Source organism: Dermacentor albipictus, chromosome 4, assembly GCF_038994185.2.
Source record: "Dermacentor albipictus isolate Rhodes 1998 colony chromosome 4, USDA_Dalb.pri_finalv2, whole genome shotgun sequence".
NCBI classification, from domain to species: Eukaryota; Metazoa; Arthropoda; class Arachnida; order Ixodida; family Ixodidae; genus Dermacentor; species Dermacentor albipictus.
Genome location: NC_091824.1, coordinates 12,932,921 through 12,950,484, shown reverse-complemented (window position 1 = coordinate 12,950,484; position 17,564 = coordinate 12,932,921). Strand labels below are relative to the sequence as shown.

The window sequence follows — 17,564 nt, the reverse complement described above, 5'->3', positions numbered from 1 at the left end:
GCTCCGTAATCGAGGCGTGATTGTACGAGACTCTTATACAGGCTCAGCAGACACTTCCTGTCACTGCCCCAGGTTGTTCGAGAGAGCAGCTTGAGGAGGTTCATGGTCTTGAGGCATTTTTCTTTTTAGATATTTTAAGTGGGGAACGAAGTTAAGCTTTGTGTCCAGGATAACACCTAAGAATTTGTGTTCAGGGCTAACAGTTAGTCTTTCTCCATTAAGGTTAATATCGGGTTGTGGTAGTACACTTCTCTTGTTAGAAAACAGGACACATGTGCTCTTTTGGGGGTTCAATTTGAAACCATTCTCGTCCGCCCACCTTGAGAATCTATTCAAGCCAAGTTGTAGCTGCCTCTCGCAAATGCTAAGATTGCATGACCTGAACCCTATTTGTACGTCGTCCACATAGACGGAATAGAAGAGTGTGCGAGGTAATACGGTGTGGAGGGAATTCATTTTAACAATAAATAACGTACAGCTCAGTACTCCACCCTGCGGTACGCCTGTCTCCTGTATGAATGGTCGAGATTGCACGTTGCCAACTCTAACACGAAATGTCCTGTCAGAGAGATAGCTTTCAATTATTCTCAGCAGGTTGCTGCGAATGCCCATTGCAGAAAGATCCCGAAGGATCCCGAAGCGCCACGTGGTATCATACGCCTTCTCCATGTCAAGAAACACGGACAACACAAGCTGTTTGTGGACAAACGCTCCCCTGATATACATTTCCATGCGAACAAGCTGATCTATCGATCTGCCTTCTCTAAAGCCACATTGATATGGATCTAATTTCTTGTTAATTTCTAGATAATGTACCAGGTGACTGTTTACCATCTTTTCAAAAACTTTGCATAAGCAGCTCGTCAATGCTATAGGCCTATAACTATTTGCCGAAGAAGGGTCCTTACCCTGTTTCAAAATAGGAATTATGATGGCCTCTTTCCAAGCAGAGGGAATGCGGCCGGACGACCATATAGAATTGTAGAGACAAAGAAGGGTTTTTTGTGTTTCAGGCGGCAGGTGTTTAAGCATTTCATATAGGATGCGGTCAGATCCGGGGGCAGATTGGTTGCAGCTGTTTAGGGCTGCCTGAAGCTCTGCCATGCAAAAGGGTCTATTGTATCCCTCGTATTTTGTGCTTTTCCGTTCTAATGGTTGTCCTTCTATTTGCCTTTTGTACCTTTGGAATGTTTCAGAGTAGTGCGACCTTTATTCTATTAACTCTGTTCCAAACCTTTGTTTCGTCAGTGTAGGAGTTAATGCCTGATATATACTTTCTCCAACTCTCTCTTCTAGCTTGTCGCTGCGTTCTTTGACCCTGGGATTTGACCTGCTTGAAATTGACTAGATTTTCTGCTGTCGGAGAATCCCAAAGTAAACCCCACGCCTTGTTTTGCTTCTTTCGCGCTTTTCGACACTCATCGTTCCACCATGGAAGACGGCGTTTTGTGGACAATCCACTTGTTACAGGGATACATTTGGAGGAGGTGTCGAGGAGAAAAGCCGTAAAATATTCAACCGCAGCGTCTATGCTTAAAGCACACGTGTCGTCCCAGGATAAACAAGCAAGCTTTTTGAACGTTTCCCAGTCAGCCGAGTCAGTTCTCCAGCGAGGTAATTGTGGAAGGCATTCATTAGCCATAGGTGTGCTTGGAACTGCAGGGAAATGATCACTCCCGTATGGGTTTTTAATAACTTTCCATTGAAAGTAAGGTAGAAGAGTAGGAGATGCTATGCTAAGATCTATTGAGGAGTATGTTTTGTTTGCCATGTTATAATACGTGGGCTCCTTGCCATTCAAAAGACATGCACCTGAAGAAAAAAGGAACTGTTCAATCAAGCGACCTCTCGCGTCGCAGCGCGAGTCGCCCCATAGGTTGCTGTGCGCATTTAAATCTCCAAGCACAAGATATGGTTCAGGCAACTGATCTATTAGTGTTTGGAATTCTTGTTTGTGGAGCTGAAAATGCGGCGGTATATATAGGGAGCAGATGGTTATCAGCTTATTTAACAGTACAGCTCGAATGGCCACTGCCTCAAGGGGTGTTAGTAGCCGTAGGTGTTGACAGGCTATAGATTTGTCAGCTATGATGGCTACGCCGCCGGATGATGCGAGGGCATCATCGCGATCCTTCCGAAAAATAACATACTGACGTAGGAAGTGTTTGTGTTTAGATTTCAAATGAGTCTCTTGGACACACAGCACTTTAGGAGTTAGTTGATTAAGGAGTTCTTGGATATCATCGAGGTTGCAACGCAGGCCTCTGATATTCCACTGAATAATCAGTGTATCCATATTAAAATAAATGTTGTGCTATGTGTCAAAGAGAATGAACTTGGTTTAGCTTATGTTGCCCTTTGGGGCCCTGTAATTGGAGCGATCGGCAAAATCGCGCCGCTTCTTAGGCGTCAACAGCACCTTCTGACTCGGTGTTGTGTCCATGGCCTCTTGAGAGGCACTGGACAGCCACTCTTGCGAGCGGTGTGTTTTCCGTGAAAGCCTTGTCTCGGAAGACAAGGCCTTGGAGCCCACCACCCTGGTGGTTGGTGGGCTAGTCTTGACCTCGGAGCTGGGCTGACTGGTGCCAGCACTAGCAGGGGCCTCAACTGTGGACAAATTCGGGAGAGGTAGGGCAGCCTTCGCTGCTCCCATTGTGGGGGCGGGTGGCGTTGCCGCACGCTCGCTACGCGTGGTGCTGGCGTCCGCCAAGTGCCGTTGTGGTACTGCCCCCCGACGTGCCACTTCGGCGAAAGATGCGGTCTGTGCAAATGTTTGTGAGATGCGTTGCCTTGCTTCTCTGAAAGTTATGTTTTGTTTTGCCTTTATTGTAATTATTTCTTTTTCTTTCTTCCAGACTGCGCATGATCGGGAATATGCTGGGAGACCACCATTACAATTACTACAACGGGGCTCAGCCTTACAGTCATCTGCAGAGTGGTCATTGATGCCACATTTTGCACATGTTAGCCGCCCTCGGCAGCTCTGGGAAGCATGACCAAACCTCTGGCATTTAAAACAACGTCGAGGGTTTGGGATGTATGGTCGTACTCTGAGTTTGGTATATCCAGTTTCTAATGTCTCTGGTAGTGTGCTAGAGCCAAACGTAATAATCAGGTGCTTAGTTGGCAGTTCCTTGTTGTCACGTCTAATCTTTATTCTTTGTACACTTATTACGTTTTCATCTTTCCATCCTTCCAGGAGTTCTTCATCGGTCAAGTCCATCAAGTCTATGTCAGAGATTACGCCTTTGGCCGTATAATGGTTCGGTGCGCTGTCACACTGACAGGGATGTCTCCAAGTTGTACAAGTTTTGTTAGCTTGTCGTGTTGTGCTTTGTCTTTTAGTTCTAGTAATAAGTCCCCACTGGCCAGCTTGGTGATCTTATAGCCGCCTCCAATGGTCTCTGCGAGATGCTTCGCGACACCGAATGGTGAAATTGTTCTTGTTTTCTTGTCAGGTTTGTCACTGTGGACAACGTGAAATTTAGGGAAAGTCTGAGTGCCTTTTAAAAAAAACTGAAACGTAGCATCGGTGCGCCCCCTTTTAGAGGGACGATCGGTACAGAAGGGGTTGGAAGTTCCCATGAAATGTGTTGTGTATTCAGCGACGATGCCAGTCCCCCACCACCGAGCCCAACAAGGGGACACGGCAGGGTATGCGGTGAAGCAAACCCTACCATGCCAACTGTACATCGTCGCTATAACCACATATGTTATAACCAAGGTAGGTCATAGCACACCAGGTTAACCCTCGCCGCCAGGAATGTTGGAAGTTATCAGAAGAAAAACAAGACAGGAAAGACTAAAAGTGAGAGGGAAAGACGAAGATGTGCGAAGTGAGAGACAGGAAAAGGCGACTGCCGGTTTGCTCCAGGTGGGTCAGTCTGGAGGTGCCGTCTATGCGAAGCAGAGGCCAAAGGGGTGTGTTGCCTCCGCCGGGGGGCCTTAAAGGTCCAGACACCCAGCATCGGCTCAACCCCCAGGATCCCCCTTTCCCCAGACACGGCTAAGCCGCGCACGGCTACACGCGGGAGGGTCCAACCCTCGTGTGCTCGGGTACGTAGTCTGGGCTACTGCAAATTTCAAATAAAGCAAATTCATTATTAAGAAAATTTATTATGCCAGTAGAGGAAAAAGGGCTGCATTATTATTATGACACGAGGTAATCACAGGGGTGATTCAGTGGCCACAATTTACGTTGCCATTGTTATAAACAATAGTGCAAAATAACATTTTCTAGAATATGGCCTTGAAATAGATAAGCAACATACTATGTACTTTGAAATGTAAATAAATGCCCTCCAGCTCTTATGCTCAGACGTGTGATGTACACCCAGCAGTTTCAAAGCAAGCCACCAGCACAACAGTAAAGTAAAACCTCAATAACTATCATTTCGTTAATTCGAACAATTGGATAATTCAGACACATCCTCTGGTCCCGGCAGGTGTAAGCATTATTTAATTAGATCAAACTTGTTAATTAGGACTTATTGGGCCACACATGCGTTAATTCAAACAACTCTCGGAGCTCGGTGATAGCGGAGCGCTACAAGAATGGCCAGTGCCGCGTATGACACTGCGCTGGCCGTGTGCCTTAACAATTGCTTAGTTGCAATCTACGATTGCGTCCATAGCCACCAGTTTCGTCCACAGCGATTGTGGCAAACAGTAGCTTTGTTCCGACTCTGCGCATGCGTTGGCCATGTGCCTTCATAAATGTGTAGTGGCCATCTACGGTTGTGTTGATGGTGACCGCAGTTTTGTACGCAGCGGTTGTGGCAAAAAATAGTTTCGTTTTAACTCGGTGAAAAGCTGTTGACGATTAAGAGCCCCGGCTACATTGCAATGGACGGACAATCTGTTGTCGACCAGTTCACTGGCAAAAAAATAATCACGGTGTGCGTGCAGTAGTGAAAAGCGTGTCTCAGGTGAAGGCACGCACTTCAGCTATGCTGCAAAGAAAGTTGCGAGGCCTTTGCTGCTGCGAGCGCTAATCAGTCACAAGACGATGAGAATTGCAGGTTCCACACTGCTTTTGCGCAAAATGGAAACAGGATTTGCTCATTCATTTAGTAAATAAAAGTGTGTTGACATAGTAAGCATTTGTTTATTGGTTTCGTGCTGCCGTCAATAATTCGACAGTGTTAATTCAGAGCTTTCCTTCAGTCCCATGAATCTGAATAACGAGGTTTTACCAACACATAAGTGCTGACCATTACATGCACGTCACAGAAAGAGGGAACACACTTGCCTTAATAAGAGTGAGTTGGTCACCATAGTCTTGAATTGCTTTGGAGGTCAGGGCATGGTTGCAATCTTGGCTCACTATGATGGGGAACTGCTTCTTGGAAGGCCGGTACCTGAGAGAGCAGAAAATGTCCACTGGAATTCAACCATCTCACACCCACGTCAGGTGGGCGGCGACTTCAAAGGCCTGTGAAGGCAATGTCCTGAGCTGTCAACTTGCTGCAGCGACAGCTGAATAACGTGGATTAGCAAAAGCAGGACCATTGAAGCACCTTCAAATGTGTGCTTCAAATGTCTGCTGGTGTAATGCAGCACATTCACAAAATTACGTCAAATATGTTTTGTTTGCGAGACATTTGTCTTGATTTCCACACCGCCTTGTTACAAGGAATTACCGGCTAGATGGCATGTACAGATGACCGCAAAAGTTTATGTGACACAGGCACTATGATAAATGCAACTTTATGCTCTGTTAAGGCATGCTGTTCTAATTTGACAAACAACAACTGGTCAAGAAACCTTGAACATGAGGCTAAGTGCCCAGACTTTGAGGGAACCTAACATTTTTTTTTAAAATCCAGTGTCCCGTAAACTTTAGTAACCAAATATACAATCTGTTGTGCGGATGGCACCATCTCAAAATTCAACAGGAAAGAGAGCAGTGTTGCTGCCAGTGGCTTCACTGCTGCCAGTGTGAGAATTTGACTGCAGCTAACACAAAACATGCACAAATTCAATTAAGCATTCGGTGAAAAACAGGTAACATATTTTGCTGCTGGTTAAGGACAAATAATGTTATGCCGACTGTTTTGAAGTAAGTAAAAGGAAAACTGCCTAAGCAGCTCCATGATCATTTAGTGCAAATTTGAACAAGTTTTAACAGCTGCAAAGAAACAGCAGTAGGTATTTGAGTGCCGAAGTAAAAGATATGCAATTCTGAATATAAAAGAATTTGTCATATTTCCCCCTTTAGGTGCAATGGCAGGACGACCTAATGCATCAAATTAGTGAGCTGCACTAATGAATATCACCCGAAACTTAACTGTGAGGTTTAACATCTTGAAACTCCACAGTGGGTTACGCAGAACACCTCCATGCAGCCATCTCAGATTCTTTAAAGCGCACCTACATCTGCATTACACACGCATTTTTGTATTTTCCCTCCAAACGAAATATGTGGCCTGGAGTCGAACCTCTACGACCTCATGCTCAGAAGCAGAGTGCCACAGCTAGTGAACCTGCAGCGGGTCCCAGATGGGCGCTGCTGTCGCAATACCCAAATCCTACATCATATCCAGGTTGTTCAAAGTTTTCTCTCTCTCTTTTTTTTTTTTACTTCAAGTGGGGCGATTTACCTTCAGAGTTGTTTGCTTTGAGCAGCAAGCTTGGTACCCACTGCTGCTTGCAATATATAAAACTTCTTTCCTTGTGAACCTTGTTGTCAATGATTGCAATGGCTAGTCATCAGTAGTTTTGGTTTCGTGCTGGCTTGTTTGAGCATTTCATTTGTGCATATATTAACCCCCTTGCATGCCCTTGAGTTATTAAAATTCATCAGTTGAAATAGTACTAGCACTCTGTCCTCTTTGATTTCCTTTTCCGTTCGCAATATTCCTTTTGCACTGGAAATTATGTTGCAGCAAAAGCGTGCCTAAATCTATTCTCTGCAGTCAGCTCTCGGTATGCTTTATATAAATTGTTCTCAGAAGGACGCACCAAGCCCTGCCTTGCGCCACTCAATTACTCACTGCAGCAGCTGGTCAATGGGGCGCTTCACCGTGACCCTGTTGCACGCAAAGAGCAGGACAGCGATGACCGGACTGTCCTTGGTGGGCTGGCCATGGCTCTCATTCTGGGCCTGCAGAAGCTCTGCAGAGGGCGAGTAGCAGTAGCACCGGAGTCAAGACACAGAAGCTTCACGCGAAGCTTTTAATCTGTCACTCACTCACACACAGCACAACTAGCATTATTTGTGGAGCAGTCTGAATGCTCGAAATTTCACCTGCCCAACCTAATCACATCAACACTCTTTAGCCAAAAACAACAACCTTGAGGACATCTTGTTTACCTCAACCTCCCAAAACCTGAACGCCATTTCACATCAAATAAAATTAAAACAACTTGTTCACATTTATGGCCGTGGGGAGGACACTGGTGCGAAGAAAATATTGATATAATTCAGCAAAAATTAGTATGGTAACTACTTATTTAGCAATTGATGAGCTGAACAATCCCCAACTGAAAAGTCCCTCCAGCATAATAAAAACTCAGCTCTACGTTGGGTTTACAGTGCTTAGATCCGAGATTTTAGGCATCAAATTCAGCGTAACAAAAATGATATGTTGGACTTTGTGAAACGGGCACAGTAGACATCTTAACATTTAAGGAGCAGTGACACATTTTAAATGTCCTGGAACATACAACACACTTCTCACACATAAAAGGATGATGCTTAACCAGTACTAATGTTGGGAACTACTTGCCAGGTATTTTAACTCACACATAAAAGGATGATGCTTAACCAGTACTAATGTTGGGAACTACTTGCCAGGTATTTTAACTTGATACTATGCTTGTACGGGTGTCACACGGTGCATTCTCAATTGTTATCAAGCCCGATCTGGATCGAATTTCTAGACAAGGATTAGCTACCTTCCGCAGTGAGCGCTACGAAGCCAAGCACAATCAAAAGATTCAATGCCGATTGAGCTCAATCATGATCAAATATGCACCGTGTGACACCCATATTAGTTTCATAATACCAGACCTGGCATTGGACATTATCATGATGGCACGACACAGATATAATGACGTTGCCCATTAAAAAAAAAAAAGGGGTGCCGTGCATGTTTTTTTTTAAGGCTGCATTGGTGCGTGGAATCTGTAGCGATAGCAGCAACGTAGTGGGTCAATGTATTCTGACACTGAATACTTTGTTTAGCGCAAAACAACAGACACAAGAAAGATGACAGGACAAGGACAGTGTTGCACCTTGTCCTGTCGTCTTTCTTGTGTCTGTTGTTTTGCACTAAACAAAGTATTTATGGATTCTCACCAACTACCCGCCAACGCATTGTGCTGAAGTATCCTGACACATTGATCTCCTTACTGCCGAAACGTAAATCAGCTCATAAAAAGGTATTAAAGTAAATTGCTTAAGTCCTCATGCATGCCTGTATTTTTTCTAGCATTTAGAGAGTTCCGACTTTCATTGAACGAACACATACACACAAGACTCCATAAATGTTGTGTCAGTACATATATAGGGTGACAAAAATATTATTCATATATCCAAAGTTCTGTTCAGACATGTACTGCCATTAGTTATGTTTGGGCAATGGACGCTGCAGTGATCAAAACAATTGTGCCAGTGGGTGTGAACTTCCCCACTAACGAAGTTCAGAGTAATGAACTCTATTTCAAATGCGCTATATAAAAAGCTTGCACTTACTTTCTTTTAGCTCTCGCAAGCTGCCAAGGAGCTTTGCATTTGCACGACCTTGTTCGGCGAGCTCTTGCTCTAATAGATCTAACTGAGCTTGAACCTTCCCAGGGCGGAAAACCTGTAGACAGGAAAAACATTTATATCTGCTTTGAAATATATTAATACTTGGCCTCACTGACTACAGTGTTGCAAGAAAACAGACCTGCTAGTAAAAGCCTGCATTGGAAACGCCATAAGAAAAAAATATACATGAACCTGGCAGTTGTACACATGCTGTCACATTACAGAGTCCAGAGGACAAAACCTGAGAAGTGAAAGCAAGTCTACACTTACCTTCCCTGTCAATGGCCGCTGAAGGAAAAGAAGGTACGTTATGCCTCCCCATGTTAAAAATGCAAGTGAAACAAATAAAAAGAAGTTTCTTTTACGCATTGCAACATAGCAATTTTCTCCAGGTCATAGCTGTAAAAAGAGAGAACGAGAGCCATTAAACAAGCGCCGAATCGGGATTTTAAAAAAATATTAAAAGAACAAAAGAGGACGGAAAGACCACCAGAAAGTCATAGAATTATTTAACTAACGGCAACCGCTGTAAACGTTATCAGCACAGCTTACCGAAGTTAGTTTGATGTAAATGCGACCCGTAATGCCGACGGCAGAGGAAACCAGCGAACGCAAAACGACCGTACAGTCAAGGAAACAGTCGGAAGTTGTTGCTACAAACCACAACACGCACAACGGCACTGTCCGGATTCATCTCATGCGACAGAGCGCAACGGTTACACACGAGCGTGCTATTGGCAAGGCCACTCGGAGGCGATCAGCAGACGAAATTGCCACGTCCAATGTGCCACCACGGTTGCGAAAGATAAGCGGGTTCACAGCAGTCGGCCTCACGCCGGTTACGATAGGGAAGCTCCGTGGGTTCAAGGGCAATAGGCGATCCTCGAGCGCCGATGTAGTGCACACTGTGTGCAACCACATGCTGAAGTGTTTGCGGCAATACTATGGCGACTTGACGGGCGCATCAACACAGAACGGCAAAACGTAAATAAGTGGCTACGTGAGCTCGCGACAAGTGGTCAGGAGCTTACCGATACTCGGGAGTCGCTGTGGTCGGCAGCCTCACCTCGTACAAGCAAGGCCGCCTCGAGCACGCTAGGTGGTTCAAACTAGCTTCATCTCATGCGCGAGTCCAGCAGCGCTGACTTTGTAAAACTATCCGAGAACCAGGCGGGTTAAAAAACAGAATCGTCTGGCATCAGCCGCAACGAAACGACATGTTGACGAGTAACGCCCCCTATCACCGGTCGAGTACACGTAAAAGAAATGTCATTGTTGCTTACCGGCTATGTCGCAAACAACCGCTTTCAGCAGAGGCAGTGCGTGCGCTACGTTTGCAAGAAGCGACGTACCAACACAGGAAAGCGTACTCGTGAGCGCGTTTGCGCACTCATGCGAGGTTGCAGCACTAGCGTGATGCAAAGAAAAGTTGCAGTTTCGCCTGAGAGGCGAACCACCGATTGCGATAGGACAACGTTCTGTACAAAGTAAGGTTTGTAGTTTTATCTGTCGAACATTAACATAGGCACACTAAATTAACAAGCATGGTGACACGCGCGCACTAGCAAACGGCACACCTCACTCGATGTCCGCCACTGGCGTAGCCAGAAATTTCGTTCGGGGGGGTCTCACGTTGCAGCTCGGCCTCCTCCTCATAAAATTTGTCGAGGGATGAAAAACATGAATAATACCTGCATTGCCATTGCCAAAGATGCTGCAAACGAATTCTTAGATGCTACGCACTGTAAAGTAAAATATGTATTTTTTCATGCAATAATATGTATACTAGTATGCTCCAAAAATTGTGGCCTAAATAACTGATATCAATGATTTCATGTTTTTTTGCCTATCTAATAAATAAAGAAAATATTGCACGAACTTTAGAACTATATAAGTTCGAGACCAGCAAAGAAGTGCATGCCACTGACATGAAAAATGTAAAGGCGATGAAATTAACAATTTGAGAACAAATATAGTTTAATGAAACTTCTACGGGTGTCACACGACGCACTTTTGATCGCGATCAAGTCCGACCCGGATCGAGTTTCTCAGTCGTGATTGGCTCCTTTGCAAAAAATACGCAAGAGCCAATCGCAGTCGAGAATTTCGATCCGGATCGGTGCCGATTGCGATCAAAAATGCACGTGTGACGCCGGTATTTGTCATTCAAAAACCTTGTTTACATTTTTCTACATATGCAACTGCCAGGCAAAAATATCAATGACGCTGCCTTTGTTCCAATGTATTGCGCAGAAGCAGTTGTCGCCGGTCGTGTATTGCCAAGCAGGGCGCACATCTAAAAAGCAGGAGTTCCGCAAAATATACGGGGGCGAGTCAAATGAAAGTGAGCAAATGCGAATATATGACAAACGAGGTACTTTATTAAAAAGTACTCTTCATGAGCATTTAGACATTGTCCCACTGACTCACGAGTCGCGCGCGCGATTCCCGTATCGTGAAACTGCTTGCGTTGCTGCTTCAAAAAGTCTGTAACTGACTCTTTCACGTCACCATCCGGCACAGATCTGGTTCCCTTGAGCAGTTTTTTCAATTGCCCCAATATATGAAAGTCACAAGGCGACAGGATTGGGCTGTAAGGCAGAAGATGTTGCAACGTTTCCCACTTGAGCTTTGCCAGTTTTGTGTTAACCACATGAGCGACGTGGGATGGGCATTCTCTTGGAGCAAGATGACCCCATTCGTCAATTTTCCACGTCGTTTCTTCTTGATTGCGACACGGAGCCGTTCCAGCGTTTCACAATATCGGATAGAATCGGTAGTCTCTCTAGGTTTAGCAAATTCTACCAGTAATGGCCCATGACAATCGAAAAAAAAAAACACCTTTCTGGCAGAAATGACGGCCTTTGCTTTCTTTGGGGGTGGTGAACTCGAATGTTTCCACTGCAAGCGTTGCCCTTGTATTTAAGGCTCCTAGTTGTGGCACCATGATTCGTCCCCAGTCACAATCGCAGACAAGAAGTCGTCATCCTCAATGTGATACTGATGAGTCAAGGCAGCGCTGAATCTCTCCGTCTTCTGGCGGTGGTCCAAATGTTGGGCATCCATTGCACACACAAGAGTCGATAACCGAGATGCTCATGAATTATGGTGTGAACCGAACCGTGATTGATGTTCACACGCTCTGCCAGTTCACTGATGCTTATCCGCCGTTCTTGTTTAATCAGCTCATCAACCTTAGCAATTGTGTCGGGAGTGATTGCACAGTGGCTTTGGCGCAGTCTTGGATCGTCTTTGCAACTTTCACGTCCTCCTTTGAATCGCTTCCTCCAACGCTGAACAGTGGGCAATGAAATGCAATGTTACAGTGGCTAGAATTGTAGCAATGTTGAACACACACGGCAGCCAAATGGGAACTAATTTCTTTTTGGGAACCACCTTCAGCTCAGTGGCGTAGCCAGATATTTCGTTCGGGGGGGGGGGGGGCTCACTTTGCAGCTCGGCCTGCTTCTTATAAAATTAGTCGAGGATCTATATATATATATATATATATATATATATATATATATATATATATATATGTCATTCAACAACCTTGTTTACATTTTTGTACATATGCAACGACCAGGGGAATATCTCAATGACGCTTTCCTTTGTTAGAATGTATTGCGCAGGAGCAGCTGTCACCGGTTGTGCATTGCGAGTAATTGCTCCGAAATTATAGTCGCAACAGAGAGCACATATAAAAAATTGGAGACTTATCAAAGTTAAGCCCAGTGGATGCTTCGCATCCACTGGGCTTAACCTTAGCGTATCCTTAGCGTTTGGAGGCATCTTGACCGCATACACGCCCGGCGCAAAGACGCTGGCGCGGTTGCGGGCACAGAGACTGACGCGACGGCGGGCGCGCGCCGCTTCATCCCTGGCGTGACGTCACATATCACGTGATGCAGCGATGGTGGCGCCGCCGCCGCGTCGCGCGCGACGGCGCGAACCGAAGCGTGGAGGCCTCCGCCGGGCGACGTCCGACGGCGCGATATGAGGCCCCATCTGCAGCCGGTGTGACGTCATCACGTGACGTCACATCATGTGATCTCATTTCAGGGTCAATGGTGGCCACCGCCGGGAGGCGACCGACGGCGCGATATGAGGTCCCATCTGCAGCCGATGTGACGTCATCACGTGACGTCATGTCACGTGACCTACTTGAAGGTCACTTGAAGGTCAATGATGGCCACCGCCGGGCGTCGCGCGAAGGCCCGAAACCTACGTTAATATGCTTCGCATAAGAGCAGGAGTTCTGCAACATATACGAGGGCGAGTCCAATGAAAGTGAGCCAATGCGAATATATGACAAGCGGGGTACTTTATTTAAAAGTAGTCACCATGAATATTTAGACACTTGTCCTACTAACGAGTCGCGTAATTCCCGTCTCATAAAACTCCTTGGGTTGCTTCCTCGAAAATCTGTAAATGACTACACGTCATCTTCCGACACGAATCTGGTTCCCTTGAGCAGTTTCTTCAAATTTTACCAAATGTGGAAGACGCAAGGCAACAGGTCTGGGCTGCATGAGGTATGTTGCAGCGTTTCCCACTTGAACTTTGCCAGTTTTCTATTAACCACATCAGCGCAATGTCGTGAAGCAAGATGTCCGCAATGCTCAATTTTCCACGTCGTTTGCTCTTAATTGTGACACGCAGCCGCTCCGATCTTTCACAATATCTGAAAAGATTTAGTCTCTCCAGGTTTAGAAAATTCGATCAATAGTGGCCCCTGACGATCTAAAAAGAAGTCAACGCTTTTCTGGCATAAATGACGGCCTTTGTTTTCCTTCATCATCATCATCATCAGCCTGGTTACGCCCACTGCAGGGCAAAGGCCTCTCCCATATTTCTCCAACAACCCCGGTCATGTACTAATTGTGGCCATGCCGTCCCTGCAAACTTCTTAATCTCATCCGCCCACCTAACTTTCTGCCGCCCCCTGCTACGCTTCCCTTCCCTTGGGATCCAGTCCGTAACCCCTAATGACCATCGGTTATCTTCCCTCCTCATTACATGTCCTGCCCATGCCCATTTCTTTTTCTTGATTTCAACTAAGATGTCATTGACTCGCGTTTGTTCCCTAACCCAATCTGCTCTTTTCTTATCCCTTAAAGTTACACCCATCATTCTTCTTTCCATAGCTCGTTGCGTCGACCTCAATTTGAGTAGAACCCTTTTCGTAAGCCTCCAGGTTTCTGCCCCGTAGGTGAGTACTGGTAAGACACAGCTATTGTACACCTTTCTCTTGAGGGATAATGGCATCCTGCTGTTCATGATCTGAGAATGCCTGCCAAACGCACCCCAGCCCATTCTTATTCTTCTGATTATTTCTGTCTCATGATCCGGATCCGCAGTCACTACCTGCCCTAAGTAGATGTATTCCCTTACGACTTCCAGTGCCTCGCTGCCTATTGTAAACTGCTGTTCTCTTCCGAGACTGTTAAACATTACTTTAGTTTTCTGCAGATTAATTTTTAGACCCACTCTTCTGCTTTGCCTCTCCAGGTCAGTCAGCATGCATTGCAGTTGGTCCCCTGAGTTACTAAGCAAGGCAATATCATCAGCGAATCGCAAGTTACTAAGGTATTCTCCATTAACTTTTATCCCCATTTCTTCCCAATCCAGGTCTCTGAATACCTCCTGTAAACACGCTGTGAATAGCATTGGAGAGATCGTATCTCCCTGCCTGACGCCTTTCTTTATTGGGATTTTGTTGCTTTCTCTATGGAGGACTATGGTGGCTGTGGAGCCGCTATAGATATTTTTCAGTATTTTTACATATGGCTCGTCTACACCCTGATTCCGTAATGCCTCCATGACTGCTGAGGTTTCGACAGAATCAAATGCTTTCTCGTAATCAATGAAAGCTATATATAAGGGTTGGTTATATTCCGCACATTTCTCTATCACCTGATTGATAGTGTGAATATGATCTATTGTTGAGTAGCCTTTACGGAATCCTGCCTGGTCCTTTGCTTGACAGAAGTCTAAGGTGTTCCTGATTCTATTTGCGATTACCTTAGTAAATAGTTTGTAGGCAACGGACAGTAATCTGATTGGTCTATAATTTTTCAAGTCTTTGGCGTCCCCTTTCTTATGGATTAGGATTATGTTAGCATTTTTCCAAGATTCGGGTACGGTCGAAGTCATGAGGCATTGCGTATACAGGGTGGCCAGTTTCTCTAGAACAATCTGCCCACCATCCTTCAACAAATCTGCTGTTACCTGATCCTCCCCAGCTGCCTTCCCCCTTTGCATATCTCCCAAGGCTTTCTTTACTTCTTCCGGCGTTACCTGTGGGATTTCGAATTCCTCTAGACTATTTTCTCTTCCATTATCGTCATGGGTGGCACAGGTACTGTACAAATCTCTATAGAACTCCTCAGCCACTTGTACTATCTCATCCATATTAGTAATGATCTTGCCGGCTTTGTCTCTTAACGCATACAACTGATTCTTGCCAATTCCTAGTTTCTTCTTCACTGTTTTTAGGCTTCCTCCGTTCCTGAGAGCATGTTCAATTCTATCCATATTATACTTCCTTATGTCAGCTGTCTTACGCTTGTTGATTAACTTCGAAAGTTCTGCCAGTTCTATTTTAGCTGTAGGGTTAGAGGCTTTCATACATTGGCGTTTCTTGATCAGATCTTTCGTCTCCTGCGATAGTTTACTGGTATCCTGCCTAACGGAGTTACCACCGACTTCCATTGCACACTCCTTAATGATGTCCACAAGATTGCCGTTCATTGCTTCAACACTAAGGTCCTCTTCCTGAGTTAAAGCCGAATACCTGTTCCCTAGCTTGATCTGGAATTGTTCTATTTTCCCTCTTACCGCTAACTCATTGATCGGCTTCTTATGTACCAGTTTCTTCCGTTCCCTTCTCAGGTCTAGGCTAATTCGAGTTCTTACCATCCTGTGGTCACTGCAGCGCACCTTGCCGAGCACGTCCACATCTTTTATGATGCCAGGGTTAGCGCAGAGTATGAAGTCTATTTCATTTCTAGTCTCACCATTCGGGCTCCTCCACGTCCACTTTCGGCTATCCCGTTTGCGGAAGAAGGTATTCATTATCCTCATATTATTCTGTTCAGCAAACTCTACCAATAACTCCCCCCTGATATTCCTAGTGCCTATGCCATATTCCCCCACTGCCTTGTCTCCAGCCTGCTTTTTGCCTACCTTGGCATTAAAGTCACCCATTAGTATAGTGTATTTAGTTTTCACTCTACCCATCGCCGATTCCACGTCTTCATAGAAGCTTTCGACTTCCTGGTCATCATGACTGGATGTAGGGGCGTAGACCTGTACAATCTTCATTTTGTACCTCTTATTAAGTTTCACAACAAGACCTGCCACCCTCTCGTTAATGCTATAGAATTCCTGTATGTTACCAGCTATATTCTTATTAATCAGGAATCCGACGCCTAGTTCCCTTCTCTCTTCTAAACCCCGGTAGCAAAGGACGTGCCCGCTTTTTAGCACTGTATATGCTTATTTTGGCCTCCTAACTTCGCTCAGCCCTATTGTATCCCATTTACTGCCCTCTAATTCCTCCAATAGCACTGCTAGACTCGCCTCACTAGATAACGTTCTAGCGTTAAACGTTGCCAGGTTCATATTCCAATGGCGGCCTGTCCGGGAGTGGTGAATTCCTTGTTTTCCTTGGGAGTGGTGAATTCAAATGTTTCCACTGTAAGCTTTGCCGTAGTGTTTCAGGCTAGTAGTAGCGGCACCATGAGTCGTCCCCGTTCACAATTGCAGACAAAAAGTCGTCACCCTCATCTGGGGTTCTTTGACGTGCACTTAAATCTAAGTACACGGGTGTTTTCGCATTTCGCCTCCATCGAAATGCAGCCGCCATGACCGGGATTCTATTCGCCCGACCTCGTGCTCAGCAGCCGAACACCATAGCCACTGAGCAACCACGACCTTTTCAATTGTGTTGGGGGTGATTGCACGGTGGCTTTGGCCCGGCCATGGATCGTCTTTGTAACTTTCATGTGCTTCTTTGAACAGTTTGCTACAACGCTTCACAGTGGCCAATGACATGCAATGTTCAACGCATACGGCAGCCATACGGCCAATAATTTCTTTTTGGGAAACATCTTCATTTGTCAAAAACCTCACGACACCAAGCTGTTCAACTTTTGAAGTGTCCATTATGTCACGCAACCATGTTCAACCCCGTGTATGAGCGCATTAAAGAACATTTAACCTCACCTCTGCATGTCACTTGTAAATGAGATGCGTATGTGCTACCCACATGCCTCGAAAATAATGAACCGAACCATTATTGCGCGGGGCGGGTTGTCTCACTTTCATTTGACTCGCCTTCGTACATTAGAAATGCGAACATACAATGGAACATACAAATGTGAAGATACAGCTTGATACAGGGCAAAAAATTGTCACTGGAAACAATGTTCACTGCGCATATGCACAAAACCTCGCAACAAGATATTTAAATATACGCATAAGTCATCAATAAATCTACGTACCTAAGAAAAAGTCACTATATATAATGCGTCAAACAAGGCAAATAAACAAGTTCCGCAACCACAGATTCACAGATCACAGCACCTCCCCCCCCCCCCTCCCTCCTCTCACAAAATGTATCGCGTGCGACGAAAGGCGGCGCGCTTCCACCCCGCTTTTCTCCCTTGCGCACACAAGACTCAGCCACCATCGTCGGCTCACCCCCTCCCCTTCCCCCCCCGCACGTTTTCACTCGCACATAGAGCATGCGGCGCGCGGTCACAATGTTATCACCCTTGGCCGTTATTTATACGGAACATGAGGG

The 17,564-nt window shown here is 45.6% G+C and overlaps 1 protein-coding gene across 4 annotated transcripts in view; it reads right to left on the bottom strand.

Annotated features, from left to right (window-relative positions):
- Positions 1–17,564, bottom strand: part of LOC135917063 (alpha-1,3-mannosyl-glycoprotein 2-beta-N-acetylglucosaminyltransferase-like) — a 174,836-nt gene that overhangs the window by 46,257 nt on the left and 111,015 nt on the right. Inside the window, exons 1-5 of one of the 4 annotated variants that reach the window (XM_065450580.2) lie at positions 10,039–10,057; positions 9,026–9,154; positions 8,699–8,810; positions 6,996–7,116; positions 5,252–5,360 (exon numbers count right to left, since the gene is read on the bottom strand). In XM_065450580.2, the coding sequence (XP_065306652.1) occupies positions 5,252–5,360; positions 6,996–7,116; positions 8,699–8,810; positions 9,026–9,124 (441 nt within the window). In that variant the 5' untranslated portion in view covers positions 9,125–9,154; positions 10,039–10,057. Of the gene's footprint in view, positions 1–5,251; positions 5,361–6,995; positions 7,117–8,698; positions 8,811–9,025; positions 9,155–9,307; positions 9,692–9,786; positions 10,003–10,038; positions 10,058–17,564 lie in introns of those variants that run through there. The other 3 variants (XM_065450558.2, XM_065450565.2, XM_065450574.2) reach the window with 3 other exon arrangements.